At 38.3% G+C, this 19,953-nt stretch overlaps 1 protein-coding gene across 1 annotated transcript in view; it reads left to right on the top strand.

Moving 5' to 3' along the window:
- AKAP6 (A-kinase anchoring protein 6) overlaps positions 1-19,953 on the top strand; it is a 578,687-nt gene that overhangs the window by 347,044 nt on the left and 211,690 nt on the right. The window contains exons 11-12 of the mRNA XM_033851195.2: positions 5,189-5,285; positions 6,403-6,566. Of these exons, the coding sequence (XP_033707086.1) occupies positions 5,189-5,285; positions 6,403-6,566 (261 nt within the window). The remainder of the gene's footprint in view (positions 1-5,188; positions 5,286-6,402; positions 6,567-19,953) is intronic.

Here is a 19,953-nt window from a genome sequence, read left to right as displayed (position 1 = left end):
TCTAATTCTTACAACTTGGAAGTTAGATAGTATTACTTGTCATTTTGTGTTTCAGAAAACTAAAGCCCTGAGAATTCATTCCATAAGACCAGGCTATGTTAACTCTAAGTCCTACCCTGCACAAGTGGTGTTAACATTTTGTTGCATTTCCCTATAGTCTTTTTCTACACACTGGGACTATCCATTTACATAGTTACAGTTTAATCATGGATACAATTTGAACTTTCATTTTTTGGCTTGTAATGTGTTCTACCTATTTTTCATGTGATTTCGTAGTCTTCATTTTAATGGCTGTATAATGTCTTATCAAGTTTTTCGGAGGTTCTTAAACAAAAATATTTACTCATGAAAATCTTTCCATTTTTGGCACATGTGGCATTTGGAAGGTATATTTTCTATTTTGAGGACCATCTGACCATCCTCTATGGATGGCATTGGGCAGAGCAGGAGAGAAACTGCCAGGCTGTGCACAGCGGATCATGACTTTCTTCCCCACCAAGAGCCCCTCTGGGAATGCAGGATGGTTCTGGGCATAGCTCAGATGGAGCCCGGGTGGAGACGGCCTAAGGCAGATAGCAGGTGACTTTTCAAGCCTCTGCTTTTCTGACTGAACACACGTTCCTCCTCCTGCCCTTGTGAAAAAGCAAGTTTTCATTTTCTTAGGGTAGTAAAAATCTTTTGTGTGAAGAAAATGTGTCATCAAGTGTCTTATTCATCAGCATATATAGCATCTCTTTAAAATGACAGTGGGAGTAAAAGTTCATCAGTTCAATATGTCTTTCACATTTGGAGACTCCTGACTAATAAACCTCTGGTATTTATCATCAGAACAGCCAAAGAACTAAAATCTGACACATGCTGTTCTCACGCACTGAGAAAAACTTAAAAAGACAGAAGATTTTCTCCATTTTTCCTTCTTCCATTCATTTAGAAGAAAAAACATACCTTTTTTTAATTTAAAAAAAATATGAGCATACAGAAACATCTGGCCTCCATTACCATAGCAGCCTCCTAAACGGCCTCCTTGTCTGCCCGTCTAAACTCAACTCTGTATAAAAGCCAGAAAGATGTTTCTAGAACACAGAACTGTACCGGTCACCCTCCCGTGTTGTTGACCTCTTCTTCCATGACTCTTATGGCTCTTGGAGTAAAATGCCATGTGTAGCTGCAGCTCCCACATCCCCTGCTTCCACCTTGTCCCAGCCATACCAAGCTGCTTCTGGCTCCTCTATTCCTGCTGCAGTAAAGCGTGTCTCCAGCCCCACATGCAAATCAATCCTTTCTTCCCAAGCTCCGTGCCAGCCTCTGCAGAACCTGGTTCCCAGCTTGAGCTCCCACAGCACCTATCTAGCACTATCACACTCATACGGAATATAGCCTACAATCTTATTTTTACTTGGCCTGCATGATACTTTAATTAAAAAAAGTTAAATCTCATTGGGCATGCATATCACTGTTCAGTTTAAGGCCCTGCCACTCTCTGTTATACATCAAACCCCAATTACATATTTATTCTGTGCTGGGTTATATAAGGCTACTTGCTTTTGATCTGTTTTACCCAACAGACTATAAGTGGTGTGTGCTGGAATTGGGTATTGTTAATTTTTGTGTCTATAGGCCTGGCAGAGACTGCTCAATAAATATCTGTTGTATTAATTTATGCTTTTTTTAAAAGCATATATTATGTCGGGAGAGATGCAGTAACTCTTTTTGGCCTCTCTGTTCACAAACATTATAAAATTCATGGACCTCAGTGGACCTGGCAGACACTAACAGTATTCCATGGGGATGGCAGAAAGTCTATGTTCATGATGTGATTCTGCTAAAACCTAGACATTTTGGATCTTTAAGCTTCTGAATATGATTATGGTCTTTCCCACTATTTCCTGTACCAGGAGATTCATATCAATTCTTATGATCCCTCATGAGTAGCTATCTTCATGTTTGTCATAGTTTTGTGCATCAAGGTGTACATTTCCTTGGTTTCATTTCATATCCACATGATCTCCATACTTCCATCAAACTGGGATCTTCAGAAATTTGAATGGAATAGGATAAGATGTAGATTTTTATCTACTTAGTAAGGTGTGATCATGATTAAAGTACAATCAGTGTGCTTACCTGAATTTGGATCCTGACAAGGAGTAATGTACCCATATCTATAGATGCTGGTGAGGCTAGGAATACCCATTGGTCAACCTGTGAAGTATCATCTTTTTGATAATCTAGTCCTTTGTCTCAGCCACTGTATTTTTCATTTCCTTAGTTATTCTCATCTAGATGTTCAGTTTCATGCTGCTGTAAAGACACGAAAAAGATGGGGTGTCTCACAGGTCCCAGGTTACTCATATTTATGGAATTTCACATAATCGTCAATGATGTAGGTCTGTGGTACCTGTCTATGGCCATGTTGTTGCCGTAAATTAAATCTGCTGAGAATGCCCTGCATTTTCAGGGAGTGCTATGGATGTTGCAAAGGGACTATATACCATAAGGTATTGCTGAGGAAACATGTTAGTAGCACAAGAATGGAGATGTGTCCAGGTATCAAGTTCAAAAAAAAAGAAAAGAAAAGAAAAAACTCTTTCGCCTAAGCTTCCTTCCTTAGGGAAGAAGTGGGGGCAGAATGGGGACAGTTTATTACAGAATCCTTTAGCAGCCAGAAATTTCATTGACAATGTTGTTAATGTGCCTGCTTGCCTGCCTTCTCAGAGGCCCATTGTGAATTCCTTACTTGATATTATTAATGGTTAATGGATGCATCTGAAAATTAAGCAATATTGTACCATTTGGGTAATAGTTATATTAAATGGTTCTTTCCTATAGCATAAAGCTTATCTTTTTTTAATAATGAATACTTCATCTTTTCCAATGTCCTAATCAAATGCTTCCACATTATCTTGAGGCAGAACCAGATCCAGCTGCATCTATTCTATGCTATTGGCTTCAATTATGTCAAATTGTCCAACCTACCCACAGGTCCTAAGGTTCTCTTTTGCTGAGACATAGGCCTGATGCACGTCTTTGGAAGCTCATGATTACCAACTATTCAGCACTAGTCTGTTGTAAGTAAACAGAGAATACTAGGCTAATTTTACAGTTATGAGGAAATCTCTAGAATAGATTTCTTCCTCAATGTTGGCATTCTCGGGTTGATCTCAAGTATTTTTCTTTTCCATGTCCCTTCTCCCTGAAACACAAACATGTACCTCAATCTGCATGGCATTCCTTCAGAGTTGATGATTTCCACTGCAGTGGCAAAAAGTAAATTACAGTCGTGTTTTGGCTATAAATAATAATTATTTAATTTTTAATAGCTATTATATCGTTTGGATTGACCAGAAGCATCAGGCTTCTGATATATTGTCATACTTTATTTTATTCAACCAAATACCTGCAGCTGAAAGAGGGCAATACAAGAAATAGTGAACAACCCTTGGGGAAACCAGCAAGTCTCTTTCTGCTATATTATGCTGAAACTTTACTGTTCTTATGCTTCTAGTAAGATGAAATGATTCATCATTTTGGAGTCATTTTTTTTAGTCAAGATTCTTATCTTTATACTTCAAGTTCTGATCTGCCTGTCCCTATCTCCTTCATTTTCAGCTTATTTTGACTGTTGTGCTTTTTCTTTTGAGCTTTAAAAAACCCCTTTTTTCCACTAAGAAAAAGACTCACCAATGAACATCCAAGGTGATGGAGGATGCCCTTTGATGTGCAGGGGCCATGCCTTATACCCCTTAAATTGCTATTACCCTGTCCAGTGTACAGAATAGGCATAATACATGGTTTCTGAATGAATGAATGAGTGAAAGAATGGAAAAATTAATATCTAATTTCATAAGTTATGGTTGTTTAACCTCTTTCATCCAAATTACATTCCAACTGAGACTATCATCTCGAATTTCTGTCAAATATTCTTAATACTAAGTTCAGTGTGTAGTACATGCAGCCATTGCTCAGTGAGTGTTTAGTGAGAGCAAAGTATATTGTATACTTTGGAGCCCTATTATGGAGAAGCCGAAATGTGGAACATAGTCTTTCAAAATCCATACTTTTTCAAATTAGTCAAGTCGAGGAATGGATTTTCACCCTGAAGACTAACCATTGATTCAACAGATTGGTCACTATGATTACTCTCCATTGGACCTCCTGTGTTTGGAACACCTTATAACATTCCAGAGATGGAAAAATCTTTGGAAAACCATCTGTGTTTCTTGAAATATTTAAATGGAAACCTTCCCCTTGAGAGAGTCCTATTGATCCAGTTCAGCAGATATCCACTATTCCTGCAAACATTTATTGAACACCTCGTATGTGACATGAGTTGGAAATAAATGTGAAGCTGGCGATTCTTTCAATTGTAGTTCTTTCTTGCTTATAGTTTGGTAGGCAAGTATAGGAATAAAGCAGAATTCAGTATGATAAATTCTACAATAGAAGCAGGTATAAGGAGCAGAGGAAGCCGAGAGAGGGGAGTAATTAATTCTGTGTAAGGCATTAGGGAAGGCTTCCTGAAAGAAATGGCTCTGAGTTGGAATTCATCCATAACGGTCTTTGTCTTTTGGATGACTATCATGAGCGAAAAATGCCCCTGATGTACTCGACATATTCATTTATAACTCAATGTCATATTGTAAAGAATAAACTTAAAATTCAAACATTTGAAAACCATTGGACTCCTCACTACAGCACCTGAATCCACCTCAATATCCTGTGGTTTGTGTGATATCTGAGAAACAGCTGAATCAAACCCCACTATATTAATGGATTTATATATGTGCACATAAGGCTAATATAATTTATGTTGCCAATTTTTTTATGGTTTCATAAATAGTGCTATCAGTAACATTTCTAAAAAGTGACGAAATGAGCTCATATGTGCTGGTAGAAATTCAGTATATTTTATAGAACACTGCTACTCTTGATATAGCCCACGGGATGTGACTTTTCATAAAAACCTAATGAATTTCTAGATTTGTCAGCTGTTTCCAAACAGATGCACTCTGCTAACCTAATGGAAACATTCTGAGCCCAGATCCCAAATATCAATAGCTTTTAGTATTGCCAATTAGTTTGTCTATTGAGTAAATTGGACTGTGTGGCTCTTGATAAAAAGTAGCAAGTAATTTTGTATGGATGTTTTAACTGCCTTGCCAGGCTTTGATGCTCGTATCTTTCCTTGCAGAGTTTTAAGTTGAATGTAGACAGTCATTGTGCTCTCAAGGAAGCTGTGGAGGAGGAAGGACTCCAACTTCTCGAGCTTATTGCATCTCACAAAGCAGGTAAATCCTCCTGAAATATTGCAAGTCTTTATGTCTCCAGACTATTAAGAATGAAGAAGCATTGCTGTAAATTACTGCATATATTCACTTCCTTATGTATTATTAATATTTACATTATCAGATTGACCTTCAAGATTTATAAATGTTTCATATACTGCACACAATGCTGTGATACTTGTAAGATGAAATACTGCCTCCAAATGGTCTGTTCATTTGGGGCTTGGTGTTCGCCTGAGTTTCAATTGAAATCACATTCCTGAAAACTTCACTGACATGCTTTTTGATGTAGGTGCTCTGGAAATAACATTAAGATAATGAAGGAGAATTGTGCCTATAGTTATAATGCACATGCATTCAGGCACTTATAGATATCGTTACAGATATAAGGCAGGCAGTCTAGAGATACCTGATTATTTCCCTGCCAATTCACACACATGAACGTTTTGCATGTTCTTTGCTGGTCATTGCATTAGCAGAGTTTTGGCCTTAGACCAATTCTTACTCCAGTATTAATGTATTTATGAGGAACAGATTATAAATAAGAAATAGTTTTGTCATTTGGTTATACTTATCCTGGTAGTAAAAGACCATAAGACAGGATGAATTACAGTTTGGCACTTGTTTTGAGCTTACCACAGCTAAATAAGAAAAGAGCAGCATTAATCTGATGTGGTAATACTAAAGACTGCTGTCTTAAATCTGGCCCATTTACTATAGTTCGGGTTGAATTAACTTTACCTATTTCCATACATTTTCTGATCATTATAAAGTCTCCACACAGATACACACAGGGCCTTTTATTTGGAATGTGAAGCTGTGGTGTTAATAATTTTTATGTATCGTGATTTTTTGTTCCATATACATTTCTTTAGTCAATATATTAAATCTAAGTCGATTCCAAACCGTGCATCTACGTGGTTATCCCATTTTTGTGTCCTTATGCCTTCTGTCAAGTCAGAAATCCCCAACCTCTGTTCTGAGTGGCAGGTGATGGTAATGGTTGCTTAAAATTATGTTTGTTGTTAGAAATATCCATCTAATTTGCTAAATGAAAAACAATAATGGGTAAAAGTGCAGTTGAGTTCGTAACTTGTGCTTTCCCCTCCTTTTGGAGAAGGACTAAAGGACATGCTGCGGATGATAGCAAGTCAATGGAAGGAGCTACAGAGGCAAATCAAACGGCAACACAGCTGGATTCTCAGGGCTCTGGATACCATCAAAGCTGCGATTCTGGCTACTGATGTGTCTGTGGAGGGTGAGGAAGGGACGGGAAGCCCCAAGGTAAGTGGCTTGAAGTTTGTCTTATTTCCTCTTACTTCTGTCTTCTTTTGAACTAGGCACCACTGAAGTTTTCTTTCTACTCCTAAGGCTTTTCGTTTTTACTGGGTAAACTTTATATATCTCTCTCTGTATAGGTGTGTATAAACAAAATGAAATGGTTAAGTTTAAAACAATAAAAAAGCCTACAACTTTCAAGTTTTCCAGGAAGGGGTCTTTTTGTGAAAAGTGGCAGAGTAGGAGGGGGAAAGTACTTTAGGGGTAGGAGAAAGGGGGACATAAAACATTTAGTAAACAAAACATAAAGCATCTTTAACATGAATAATCCGAATGGTTTTAAATTGTTTTGTTGCAACTATAAATCACTATAATCAGTGCAATCATTCAGCTCTGACATCCATTAGCCGCTTGGTTACAGCAAATTAACAAAGAAGAGAGAAAGTGATTCATTATCTCATTCCTGTTAATGACTATCAGATGCATTGCCTAATTAGGGGATGGTCATTGTAGTGAGAAGAAGGTCATATGCTTTGCTAAAAATCTTTTTGCTCTGAGTGTAAGTTCTCCACAATGGTGCATGCACCGAATACAAGTACTTTAAGAATGAATATTGACATGTTTTGGTTATCTGCTTTAGATTTACAAAATAATCCGTAAAGCGTATGCAGTTAAATTTTGAATGAGGCGCCTTCTGATACAGTGCACCACTGTTCTAAAGGTATCTTTGGGCTCATGACGTAGAAGATAATGGACTCATGAAGTAGAAGATAATTTTATTAATTTGATATTTTCTTGCAATCTCTCTTTTCTTTTGTATTTGTTCTTTTGTGAAAGTTGATGCAGAAAACCAGTCTCATAATAGACTAAGCATGGAAACATACTGTAACATGGGGGGAACAGATTTAAGAGTTCATGGCTTCTATTCCTGGCATGGACAAAGTAATTAAATCATCATCAAGTCACATTTATTCAGTCCCCATGTGGATTGGCATTGGGCTAAATGTATACAGAGCAAGTTAAACAAACCCTCTGCCCTCTGAGCCTCACATTCTCAAGTGCAGACAAGGAGAAACCCAATCTGCCCTGCAGTGGTGAGGCCACGCAGCCAGTGAAAAACTTAGGTGGTTTATAGCTTTGGAATCTCGAACAACAACCTTGAACTTATTTGTTGGAAACAGAGGATGGAATGATGAGCTCAGTTCCCTTTAAAGAAGGTTCCATGGAGGAGGTCACATTTCAGAAAATACTTGAAGGAAGGAAGAGAGGTGGCTTGGCACATGCACACATATTTTAGGAAGTGACGTGATGAAAGGATCAAAGCTGGAACTAATCATAGGGAATGGAGAGTGTCTTCAGCAGACTTCTCAGGGCAGAAGTGGAGCCCTTTCAAGGAGCAGACTGCAGGAAGAAGTTGATTGGGCTAATACTTTGGCTGGGATAGGGGGCAGTGGTGATGAGAAAGGACACGACTAAAAACTTTGTTGTGTTTTATTTATTTAACAAAAATAAACTGAGTGCTTACTTTTTAAAAGCTATCCTGTATTGGATGCATTCCACATGTCAGACACTGTTCTACAGTATTTCTGTGTATTCTCTCATTTAATTCTCACAACAAACTATTTAAACCTTATAAATAAGGCAGTCCTATTCTAATTTCCAATGGAAAAAATGGAGGCACAGAGAAGTTAAGGAACTGGCTTAAGGTCACACAGGTAGTAGGTAGCAGAGCTAGGATTTGAATCTGAGCCCTTTGGCCCCCGAGCCCATTTTCAACACCACCTAGAGCACTGCCTGTTACTGGCACTGCTCAAGGTGGGGCATGGTGGTGAACAATCAGCCTCAGTACCTGTCTCATGGAGCTTGTGGTGAAGTGGGGTGACAGACTTAAATCTAACAAGCATGCTTTTAGAAACCATGATGGGCTGTGAAAGAAAAGAAAAGGAAGCAACCAGAGGTTGGACTGGGAGAAGCGATTTAGATCAGGGCATCAGGGAGCGCTTCTTTGAGGAAGTGGCATTCTGTGAGCAGGCTGTGCAGCTAGAGGGGAGGTGGGGAGTGTGCAAGGGAGGCTGAGTGGCTGTGGGCACAAAGGGGAGGGTTTGGGAGTGAGCAGGGAAACGACAGCATTGATTCGTAGCCTAAAAACCTGTCCTTGGCTTTGGTGTGGAGCGTGGGTGGGTGAGTGCGGTGAGTCTGGGTGAGGGTGGGGAGGCACCAAAGTGGAGCTGCAGAGATGGTGCAATCACCTGCGTTAATAGAAGACCTGTGTTGAAAACGAGTGGCTCTATTCACCAGGGCCAGTTTGAACTGGACACTTTTAAATGAGCTCATTTTGTCGGGAGATGCTGAGATGAAGTAAAGAGGATAACTGAGCCAAATGGGGAGAAAGTATTATTAAATGAGAGGCAATGTCAACATTTCTCAAAAAGAGGACCACCTTCCCCAGGCCCCGCCTCAAATGAGTCAGTCTCCTGGGAAGGGCCCCAGAATCTGCATTCCACAAGCTCCCAGAAAACCGGCTGTCATAGGCTCTAAGAAGGCCCTTTTCCTACGGTGCTATACAATCCTCACATAACGGGGATCCTCACACAATGTGAAAGAATGTCCTGTTGTTACTTACAATACCAAACAATTGGTATCAACCAAAATGTTTAAAACAGGGGCTGTTTAATTAAATTATGCTACATCTTATCCTAATGAAAGGTTACATAACCATTAAAAATAATGTTTTAGAAGAGAATTTTTAAACATTGGAAGAGACCTATAAGATGCAATTTTATATTTTAAAATATCTTTGAATTTTCTAAGTCTCTACAATGAGTAAGAATTATTTTAACCAGAAAAATAAAGAATATATGTAAAATGCAAGAATTACAAAGTGATTTAAAAGGTAGAATATATGCCATTGATCTGAAGCGACTTGAGATGTGAATTTAGATATTAGGAGGAAAAATAGATACATCTGATTCTTAATGATTTGGGTGTCTCAGTTCTAAACAAAACAAAACAACAACAGCAACGAAAACCCTCTCTATTTGAATCATCTCCCAAGTGAAAATGTCTTTCTTGAGTCACATCAGTCTACAAAGAATAGCATAAGTAGTTTTTCCGGTTAATAGTATTACTATTCCAAAGCATTTTCATGTCACGCTATGTGCACAGTGTGGTGCATCTAAAAGCGGCTACGAGGAGAGGCTTCTGTGGGCGTCTACAGATGTAGAACCTGAGGGAGGTGTGAGAGTCTAAGACTTGGATGTGACAGAGCTGGCCACACCCCAGGCCTTTGCCTCCCAGCTAGTTCTCTCTTCCCCAGTTTGGGTTGAATTTTCTTAGGACAGATGAACTCATCCATGGTCAAGGGTGAAGGTGAAATCAACTTAAGACAAAGAAAATATATTTCTAAATTTAAGCTTAGGAAACTGAGGAGAAATCAGAATGGTCATTCCTTCTGTTTGCTTAATGTTTATGAACTGCCTTCCTTAATCCCTTGGGCAAGCACGAGGAATAACAGGAGGGGCTCAGACTATGAAGTCAGACTGTCTGAGCTCAACTCCTGACACTTAACTAGCAATGACTTAACTTCTCTGTGCCTCAGCTCCCTCATTTGTATGACGGAGGCAATGCTAACATCCACCTCAAGGAACTGTGATGCAGATTAAGGGGTGCCTGGCATATAGTAAGTCTGAGATGAGGGTAAATGTGCAAGACTTCATACTCTAGTGGTGGAGACAACAGACAAATAATTCTAATAGAATCTGACAAATACTCTAGTAGAGGTAGGTACAAAGTTCTATGAGCACAAGGAGAAGGAAATAACTACCCCCAAGTGGGAGTATCAAGGAGAGACTTGCAGGGGGGTTGATGTTCTAAGTGGAGGGTGGAGGGAAGGATTTCTGCCTGGGTGAAGTTGATGGGCACAGAGAACAGACCTGGGATCTTCTGGGCCACGATTAGGCCGCAATCTACCCAAGGCTCACGATGTGACAAAAAATGACCCTTAATGATCAGTGATGTGAGCAGTAATTCCTCGTATGTCTCTAACTGACACTATCCAAGCCGAGTGAGGTCCCTAAACAGAATGTATCTAATCTGTCCTGTTTAAACAGAAATTTTTCTTTCCATATTGCACCAAATAGAGCAAGCTTAAACCCTGGAGTTCACCAAGACTGAAAGCTGGATTCAACTTTTTATCTATCATGTCGGCCCTCTTTCTGTGACGTGACCTTGAGCAGGTCATGTACGAATTGTGCCATGAAATGCATCTCCTAGCACAGCAGTTATGATCATCTATTTCATCTTAGTCCTGAAAGAGGAACTAAAATTAAAACATAATAAAAAAATAACTCCAGAATTCATCTTAGGTTTACTTCAGAAGCTACTGGGAACTTGAGAAGCATAATAGAAAATCTAAGGAATATATCTAGGGGGTATTTTTCTTTTTTACCTTGTTTGAGAGACTGCAGAAAACGACTTGGTCTTAGAAATCTTGTAAAGAAGGAGGATAGGAGGAAATTCAAAGACTCTGGGAAACTTCTCCCCCAGGACTCGGCAGCATACCTTATTTGTTGTATTTCATTTTTAAAAAAAGTGTTTTCCCAGGATTGTGAGATCTTTTATACATGGAAATAGAAAACAAAATTCACCAATTCTAGAAATAGAGCTTTGGCATGCATATCCAAGAATTGAAAGTATGCTTGTAATTATATATTTTATTTTAAGATAGATTGATGAAAGTTTATCACCTTAAACTAGGCTTTCTCAGTATGTTAAACTTATGAATGGTGTATAGCTGGAGGGATTTCAAAACACAGTGAATATCTAACTCCTAACAAAGGGTGCATTCTTTTTTTGACCTCTCAAGGCAAAAAACAAAAATCCTGAAAGGAAAAAAGCATTCTTAAATTTTGCACATTGCCTCCTTTAAACTGTACTTATCCTCTGTTTTTACTTTTTACCTATAGAGCTTGCCATCATTACAGATGTCTTAGAATCAAGGCCAGGATTTCCCCACATGACATCTCGAACTTTGCATCATAGAAAGCACATAACAATGGTTCTTTTGTCCTCTTTAAGGAAATATATACATTTCCAAAATAAAGAATATTTGAAGACTTTATTGTAAATTCAGAGAACTTTATAGCTACTAGAAGGGTGACCTAGCCTGGGTTCCAACCAAGATCTTCACTTCCTTAGTGAAAGGAGATAGAGGGTTTAGCTGCTTTGAACTCTAGGGTTGTGCTTATTTTATCTGGCTTCTTTGAGGTTCTTAGATTGAAGTTGTCATCCCTTTGGAAATGGATATCAGGCTGTGAAGGTCATCAATGTTATCTATTCAACAATAGCACAAGAACAACTGCTTCACTTTGTTATAAAGCAGAAACTAACACACCATTGTAAAGCAATTATACTCCAATAAAGATGTTTAAAAAAAAAAAAGAACAAGGTTAAGGACATTTCTTACATATGTTTGCTCAGGCCTACGAATGACAGTTTCAGATATTGGCTGAGAAGGGACGTTTGTGGGTACTCTAACTTGGGTATGTCACTGACCACCTAGCCTTTCATTGAATGTCAAGAGTGGGCAAGTCTAATACTAACACATATTTTCTGTTTGTTTACCAGACACCCAAGTCTTAACCTAGTATTTACGCTAATGAGTTATGGGTAACTTTCTTTAACTGAAGGGAGAGAAAGAGGCTGATTCAGGGAGGACTTTATATGATAATTTTCTCTGTGTTATATAGTATCTCTTGGGTAACAGTGCAGCTGGATATTATTATCCTGGAACGGAATTTGATCCTGATTCTTCCAAAGCATTGGTGAGACAAAGCATTGTCTCTGCATTCTTTTCTTTTCTGGCTCAAATGCTTTTGTAGTTGCATGCTGTTTAATATAGGATCTTCAGAAACAGCTTTAAGATATTGAATGGGAATTGCATTTATATATGGTTAGTCCCACATACACTTGGCACTGACATATATAAAGAATTACTTAAGATACTTTTCTCTTTTCCTCATGCAAAAAAAAGGAGCACAGGTATATGTTGTCAAAGGAACCAGAAATGATATCATAAGCTTAAACTGGGCCTAAAGTAGTAGAAACAAAGACAACAGGCAAAGGCCTGGCCATTATTTATTGAGTGCTGACAGAGGGGCTCTGCCCAGTGCCAGGTCAGACATGAGGGAAGACACGCTTTTCTGCTCAGTGGGCTTATCGTCTCAGTGTAAGCACACAGTGTAACATCTTGTCTAATGTAGATTGGGCTATCTTAGATCTAGAATAATAGATCACCTAAGATTTAGATCATCTTAATTAGGATGTTGGCAGATTGAAATGGAATGGAGTTCTTGATGCAAGCAAATGAGTAGTAAATGCATTACCAATTCCACCTCTTCCTTGCAGAATTCTTCCTAAAAGCCAGTATCCAGTTCCTTTCCTGCTAAACTATATAAACAGTACTGAAATGCAGTACCTAAGGAGAGCTCTTTCTTCTACTGTGGATTCTTCAGTAGTCCTTTTTTTGTTAATAGAAGGGCAACTTTTCTTCAAAAATGTTTGTGAAAGACAGAAACAAAAGTGAGTTATTTTTTTGAAGATCAGTTGTGGTTACTAAATTTGTGATGGAATCGAATAAAAGATAGTTCTTCTAATCTCCTTGAGGCACTTAAATTTGCATATTATCAGATGTGTGGGTGGGCCCAAGATGAGGAAATGTTTTAGTAGTCTGCCACTGTAACTAGGTGACTGAAAAAATGATTGAGATGATATAACATATATTAAGTCAAAGGACAGCTAATGGTCAGCCCTATCATGGTCTATATGATGTATAAAACCATAGCTTATCTTGATTTTTCGTACTGTGTTTCCATTGCTGGATGATTCTGGGAGTGAAATTCTTTGGTGTCTCTAATCAACACAGGGAAATGTCACTGGCAAGAGTAGGTAGCCTATTTTTTTTTCCCTATTTAGTCAAAGAGTGCCTAATCTCTGAATCTGTAACAACTAGAGTTGCAGAGATGCATGGTATTAGAAGCAAAGTTACATTCTGCAGAAAGCAACACTCTTTTACTGGCAGAACTCACATTTTGTAACTCAGCCTGATCTATTTTGAAGATAATATATAGTTGAACACCTTAGAGGTACTTTTTGATATATAGTGGAGGTCAACATTTTTTTAAAAATCTGTAAGTATTTAAGCACAAAAAAGAAGGCAAGATACAGAATTGCTTCAAAAAACCACTTTAAAATTAATAAGTAAATTATTTGAAAGTGTGGAACAATTACCTCAGTGTGTGATTTACACTTTTTCCCCAGAATGTGTTGTTTCTGGCAGGGGAGCGTCTGAGTTGGGAGAGCCCTGCTAAAGGGATTACTTTGCTCTGGCTCTTGTGTTTATTGAGTCACCTAGGACTTCTTATAAAACAGCAGTTTTCAAATGTACACACACCTGCACTCAACACCCTGAATACTCCAAAAGTTTGTTTAACTGTTCTCACACCCAGAGTATCTCTCCCATCCAGTGAGGTCAAAAAGCATTGAGATGTCCACATTCTGGTTTTTCCTTCTCCTCGGAAATTACTTGGAATATAGCCATTTATGTGGTTCTGATGCTAACAGAGACAGAGATATTTTTTCAGTGTACTGTAGTGCTCTTTGCCGCCAGGCCTCACCGAACATCACCAGTCTTACCTCCCACTGTGCCAAAATGAAGGTTTACGTTTCTCAGCAAACATTAACTAGATTAGAGGTCCTGCTGGGCCAGAGTCCAGGGATCCATCTCACTGCGGCTTCCAGGCCATTTTGCGTTGGGTGGGAGTGGTGACTTCTCATCTTTGTACTTATCTGGCCTGCAGAGGCCAACACTGGTTTAGCATTGCCCCCTGCAGGGCTAAGCAAGACCATGGATCTTTCTGTGTGAGAAAGGGGAAAGGGAAAAAGGAAGCCTAAAGCAAGAGGCTAAGACAAAGGAAAAGAGAGAGGGAAAGAAAAGAGAGAGAAGGAACAGAAAGAGAAAGATAAAAGAAGGAAGTATGTATCCAGTGAAGTTCATCTGCCTAAGTTGCTTCATGAACATTAATGCTTTCATGTCTCTTGCTCTTTCTATCTTATTCTTTCCTTTCTCTAGCTGTGGAACTCAAAGCCAGAAAAACTGTCTTTATTTTTGACATCTTAGACATTATTGTATAACCATTGTGTGTGTGTGTGTGTCTAACATACTCTATTAATGGGGTTAGCATAGTTAGCAGGCTTACTATGGTCTAGGTTTGTATCAAGCCTTTTACCTGGATCGTCTCGTTCATTCTTCCCAACAGTATAGGAGTTGTAGCTTCTGTTGTCATTTTTACTTTACTGATAAAAAACTTAGGCTCCAAACACATATTAGGTACTCAGGCTTATTCAAAGTCTTTTTGAAATCCGTATGTGACAGCGTAAAGGCCAAATTCCTTACCCTGTCATTGGACTCCACCTGCTTAGTCAAGATTCATGTCACTGTTTCATTTCGTTAATGTTCTAGTTAATTCACCATCTTCCAAATGCCTTTTCCCTTTGCTTTTGCCCAGGGCTTTTCCCATTCTCTCTACTTACACTGCTCTTATCCATCCTTAAAATCGATAAATATTGAATACGTAACTACATTGTGATGTCATAGCTCTGGACAGGACACTGTTCCTCTCCATGCTCACTGCCCAGCAGTAGAGAAAGACACACACATATATAATTCTAAATTAAGGCAGACTGTGTGATGAATACTATAATAAGAGATAGGAACATAAGAAATAGGGAAATTGGGGGAAGGGACATTATTTCAATCTGATTGTGCCTGGGAAAGCTCTTTGCTCTAAGAGAAGATGGATTTTTGTGGAGGTCTCTAATATTCTGACAAATTGTTAGTAGGAAGATATTGAAGGGAGAGCATTCCAGGTAGAGGAAATAACATGGTAAAAAGCATGGAAAAAAGGAAGATATGAGGGACATCTAGAGAATGGTGAACAGCGAATAGTTTGGCTCTTTTGAACATAGAGTGTCCATGTGTTTATGGGAAGGGATGAGGACCTAGTGGAAAATAAAGCCTGAAAAGCTTTGAGCTATGTACTGGAGAGGTCTGAATGTCAGCTGAAGAGTTTGTGTTTTGTTAGTATGCCTTTAGCGTTTTTAATCAACGGTCCCCAACATTTTGGCACCAGGGACCGGTTTCGTGGAAGACAATTTTTCCACAGACAGGGGGAGGGGGGGGATGGTTCAGGCAGTACTGTGAGCGAGGGTTCAGTTGGTAGTGAGAGTGATGGGGAGCTGCAGATGAAGCTTCTGTGTGGCCCGGCTCCTAACAGGCCACGGACTGGTACTGGTCCATGGCCCGGGGGTTGGGGACCCCTGTTTTAATGATTGGATTTAGCCACAGAAAACAGATGGCAAAAGTAGGATGAGAGCGGAAGGACTGACAATGAATTAGGAAACTAGTATAATAACTAAAGGCAGCGAAAGTCAAGCAGTGGCCGTGATAATAGAAAGAAAAAAGTAGAAGCGACATTATAGAAGAAATATTAGGATTTGGCATTGAGGGAATGGAGGTCAGAGGGAATAGTTAATGATGATTCAAAGGAATTGAGCATGAACAGTTAGGAGAATGGTGTTACTATTAACTGAGGTAGGACAGATGTCTAATTAATAAGAATATCTGGATGTATAACCTGGGCAGAGATATTTTGTAACCTCTGCAGGTGATTCCAAAGTGCAGGCAAGTTTGAGAACAATGATTTAGAGATGGGAGAAGCCAAAAAATTATCTGTGTAGTTATGTGCAACACTCAGTTGAAAATGTAAGCCTGAAGCTTGGAGCAGGGATCAATGCTGAGGTTGCAGGTTTGACAGTACACATAGATTTAAAAAAAAAAATTTTTATTGGAGTATAGCTGATTTACAATGTTGTGTTTCAGGTGTACAGCAAAGTGAGTCAGTTATACATAAACATATATCCACTCTTTTTTAGATTCTATTCCCATGTAGGTCATTACGGAGTATTGAGTAGAGTTCCCTGTGCTGCACAGTAGGTTCTTATTAGTTATCTATTTTATATATAGTAGTATGTATATGTCAATCCCAATTTCCCAATTTATCCCTCCCCTGCCTTTACCCCCTTAAGTTTGTTTTCCATATCTGTGACTTAAGTTTGTTTTCCATATCTGTGGAAAACAGATATGGAACCTTAAGATTGTTTTTCATATCTGTGACTCTATTTCTGTTTTGTAAATCGGTTCACTTGTACCATTTTTTTAGATTCCATCTATAGGCAATATAGATGTCTTTCTTTGTCTCACTTACTTTGTCTTTCCTTGTCTGACTTACTTCACTCAGTATGACAATCTGTAGGTCCATCCATGTTGCTGCAAATGACATTATTTCGTTCTTTTTTATGGCTGAGTAATATTCCATTGTATATATGTACCACATCTTTATCCATTCCTCTATTGATGGACATTTAGGTTGCTTCCATGTCCTGGCTATTGTAAATAGTGCTGCAATGAACACTGGATTGCATGTATCTTTTCAAATTATGGTTTTCTCTGGCTATATGCCCAGGAGTGGGATTGCTGGGTCATATGGTAGTTCTATTTTTAGTTTTTTAAGGAACCTCTATAGTGTTCTCCATAGTGGCTGTACCAATTTCCATTCCCACCAACAGTGTAAGAGGGGTCCCTTTTCTCCACATCCTCTCCAGCATTTGTTGTTTGTAGATTTTTTGATAATGGCCATTCTGACTGGTGTGAGTTGATACCTCGCTGTAGTTTTGATTAGCATTTCTCTAATAATTAGTGATGTTGACCATCTTTTCATGTGCTTTTTGGCCATCTATGTCTTCCTTGGAGAAATGTCTATTTAGGTCTTCTGCCCATTTTTGGATTGGGTTTTTTGTTTTTTTGATATTGAGCTGCATAAGCTATTTGTATATTTTGGAGATTAATCCCTTGTCAGTTGCTTCATTTGTAAATATTTTCCCATTCTGAGGATTGTCTTTTCGTTTTGTTTATGGTTTCCTTTGCTGTGCAAAAGCTTTTAAGTTTCATTAGGTCCCATTTGTTCATTTTTGTTTTTATTTTCATTATTCTAGGAGGTGAATCAAAAAAGATCTCGCTGTGATTTATGTCAAAGAGTGTTCTGCCTATGTTTTCCTCCAAGAGTTTTATAGTATCCAGCCTTACATTTAGGTCTTTAATCCACTTTGTTTATTTTTGTGTATGGTATTAGGGAGTGTTCTAATTTCATTCTTTTACATGTAGCTGTTCAGGTTTCTCAGCACCACTTATTGAAGAGACTATCTTTTCTCCATTGTATATTCTTGCCACCTTTGTCATAGATTAGGTGACCATAGGTGTGTGGGTTTATCTCTGGACTTTGTATCCTGTTCCATTGATCTATATTTCTGTTTTTGTGCCAGTACCATATTGTCTTGATTACTGTAGCTTTGTAGTATAGTCTGAAGTCAGGGAGTGTGATTCCTCCAGCTCCATTTTTCTTTCTCAGTATTGCTTTAGCTATTTGGAGTCTTTTGTGTTTCCATACAAATTGTAAGATTTTTTTGTTCTAATATTCTGTGAAAAATGCCACTGATAATTTGATAGGGAAGTCCATGTAGATTTAATAGCTGTAGCCTTGGAAGTTGATATTGACAAGAAAAGCCTATTGTGTGAGAATGAAGGAGAAGTATGATAGAACCTTGAGGGATGTCTAGGGTAACTGAGAGCAAGGACGTCATATTACAACTGGGGATTAAGTGAGAATATACATGCTCAATAGTGAAACTCCCAGCTCTTGCCTCCCAGAATGCTGTTAACCAGGGGATAGTAGGAATGTAGTTAAAAGGAAATTTTCATGGGGTAGGGGTGACCTTAGCATGTTTATAGGTTAGAGAATAGGAATAGTTAAAAAGGGATGGTTGAAGAAGATAGTTGCAAGAAGGATGAGAAAGAAGATGAATTGGCACAATGATTCAGATGTTGGAGAGGAAGTGAGTCAGGTGGAGCTGTGAATTTCAGGAAGGGAGGGTATGTCTTATGAGATAGGAGAGAAAGAAAGAATATTGAGTGGTAAGCAATGGTAAAGAGGGAAGGAAGCCAAAGGATTTAGAACAAAGGCAAAGTCAATGTGATTAGTCAGTGAGGCAATTATATGAATAGAGAGAGGGTTGAGAGTGAGGAGGGACTGGAGAACAAGAGTGAGATTCAAATCCCACCTTCTCAATAGAGATTTCCTGCAACTTTCCAGTCCTAGGTGATTGCTATTCCTTCTAAACTATATTGTATTTACTATTTGTACCATACATTTGGTGATTAATCACACACAGCCTTGTGACCCATTTCCGTTGTTGTCTTGAGCTCTCATTTATACCTTTTGTAAGTTAACTTTTAAGGTGATTACACTCCATGACTAAAAAGTCCTCAGGGCAGCGACTACATCCTAAAGTTCTTTGTTTTGCTCGCTTTAAACTTTATTTGAGCTAAAAGTATATATTTAAAAATTTTTAATTGGTCGATATAATATTATTATTAAAGTTAAAGACAGCACTCCCCTTTATCTTCTCATCTTTTTATCTTAGCTGTGTAAATAATGACACAATCCTATCTTACCATCTGATCTTCCTCTCTACAGTTCTCTTGCATTTCCTTTGCCTCTTGCTTTTTACTGTAAATAAAACAATCTTTAAAAGAGCTGTTTCACCTCTTTCTCCCCAAATAACTAGTAATTTATATGATAAAGAAGAAGTGTGATATTATTTACTTACCTTTTTTTTTTTGTATTTCCTTGAATCACTTAGTTAATTGTTTTAATAGGCTGTTAGTTTTTTGTTTTTTGTTTTTTTTGGTTTCTATTTAAACAGACTTGCTGAAAAAAATATATTCTGAGTTGCTTTGAAAAAGATTAAAAGCATCTAATGTGACTTAGCAGCTGACCAGCACACTGGTTGATGAAATATATACTCTTTGCTCGAAAGCTCTCTAACAAGATTAGGTGAGATTGAACCTGAGAAGGTAAAGGTTTCTAAATTGACATAAACTCGAAGGACAGAACTAAATCATACTACTATTTGAATCTCTAACAAAGCCTAATCTTTGACATATTATATTTGGTACACTATAATCTGTGTACATACACATCCTTCTAGTAAATGATGAATGAGGTTTAGCTAACATAATGTAGTTTATTATATTCTTTTATACTCTTCTAGACCTTTGTAGGAAATTTAAGGTTGGGGAGGTCTGCTTTGTAAAATGTCCCAGATCACTTCACTGGAACAGAGTCTCTATAGAACACACATGCATGCGTTTTTCCAAAACAGCTTGGTCAAATGTATTTCCCTACTGTCATTCATCTGATGCCTTGTCTGGCTGTCATTA

This window comes from Tursiops truncatus, chromosome 2, assembly GCF_011762595.2.
Source record: "Tursiops truncatus isolate mTurTru1 chromosome 2, mTurTru1.mat.Y, whole genome shotgun sequence".
NCBI classification, from domain to species: Eukaryota; Metazoa; Chordata; class Mammalia; order Artiodactyla; family Delphinidae; genus Tursiops; species Tursiops truncatus.
The sequence above is the reverse complement of the archived record's forward strand: the minus strand, read 5'-3'. Positions and strand labels throughout refer to the sequence as shown.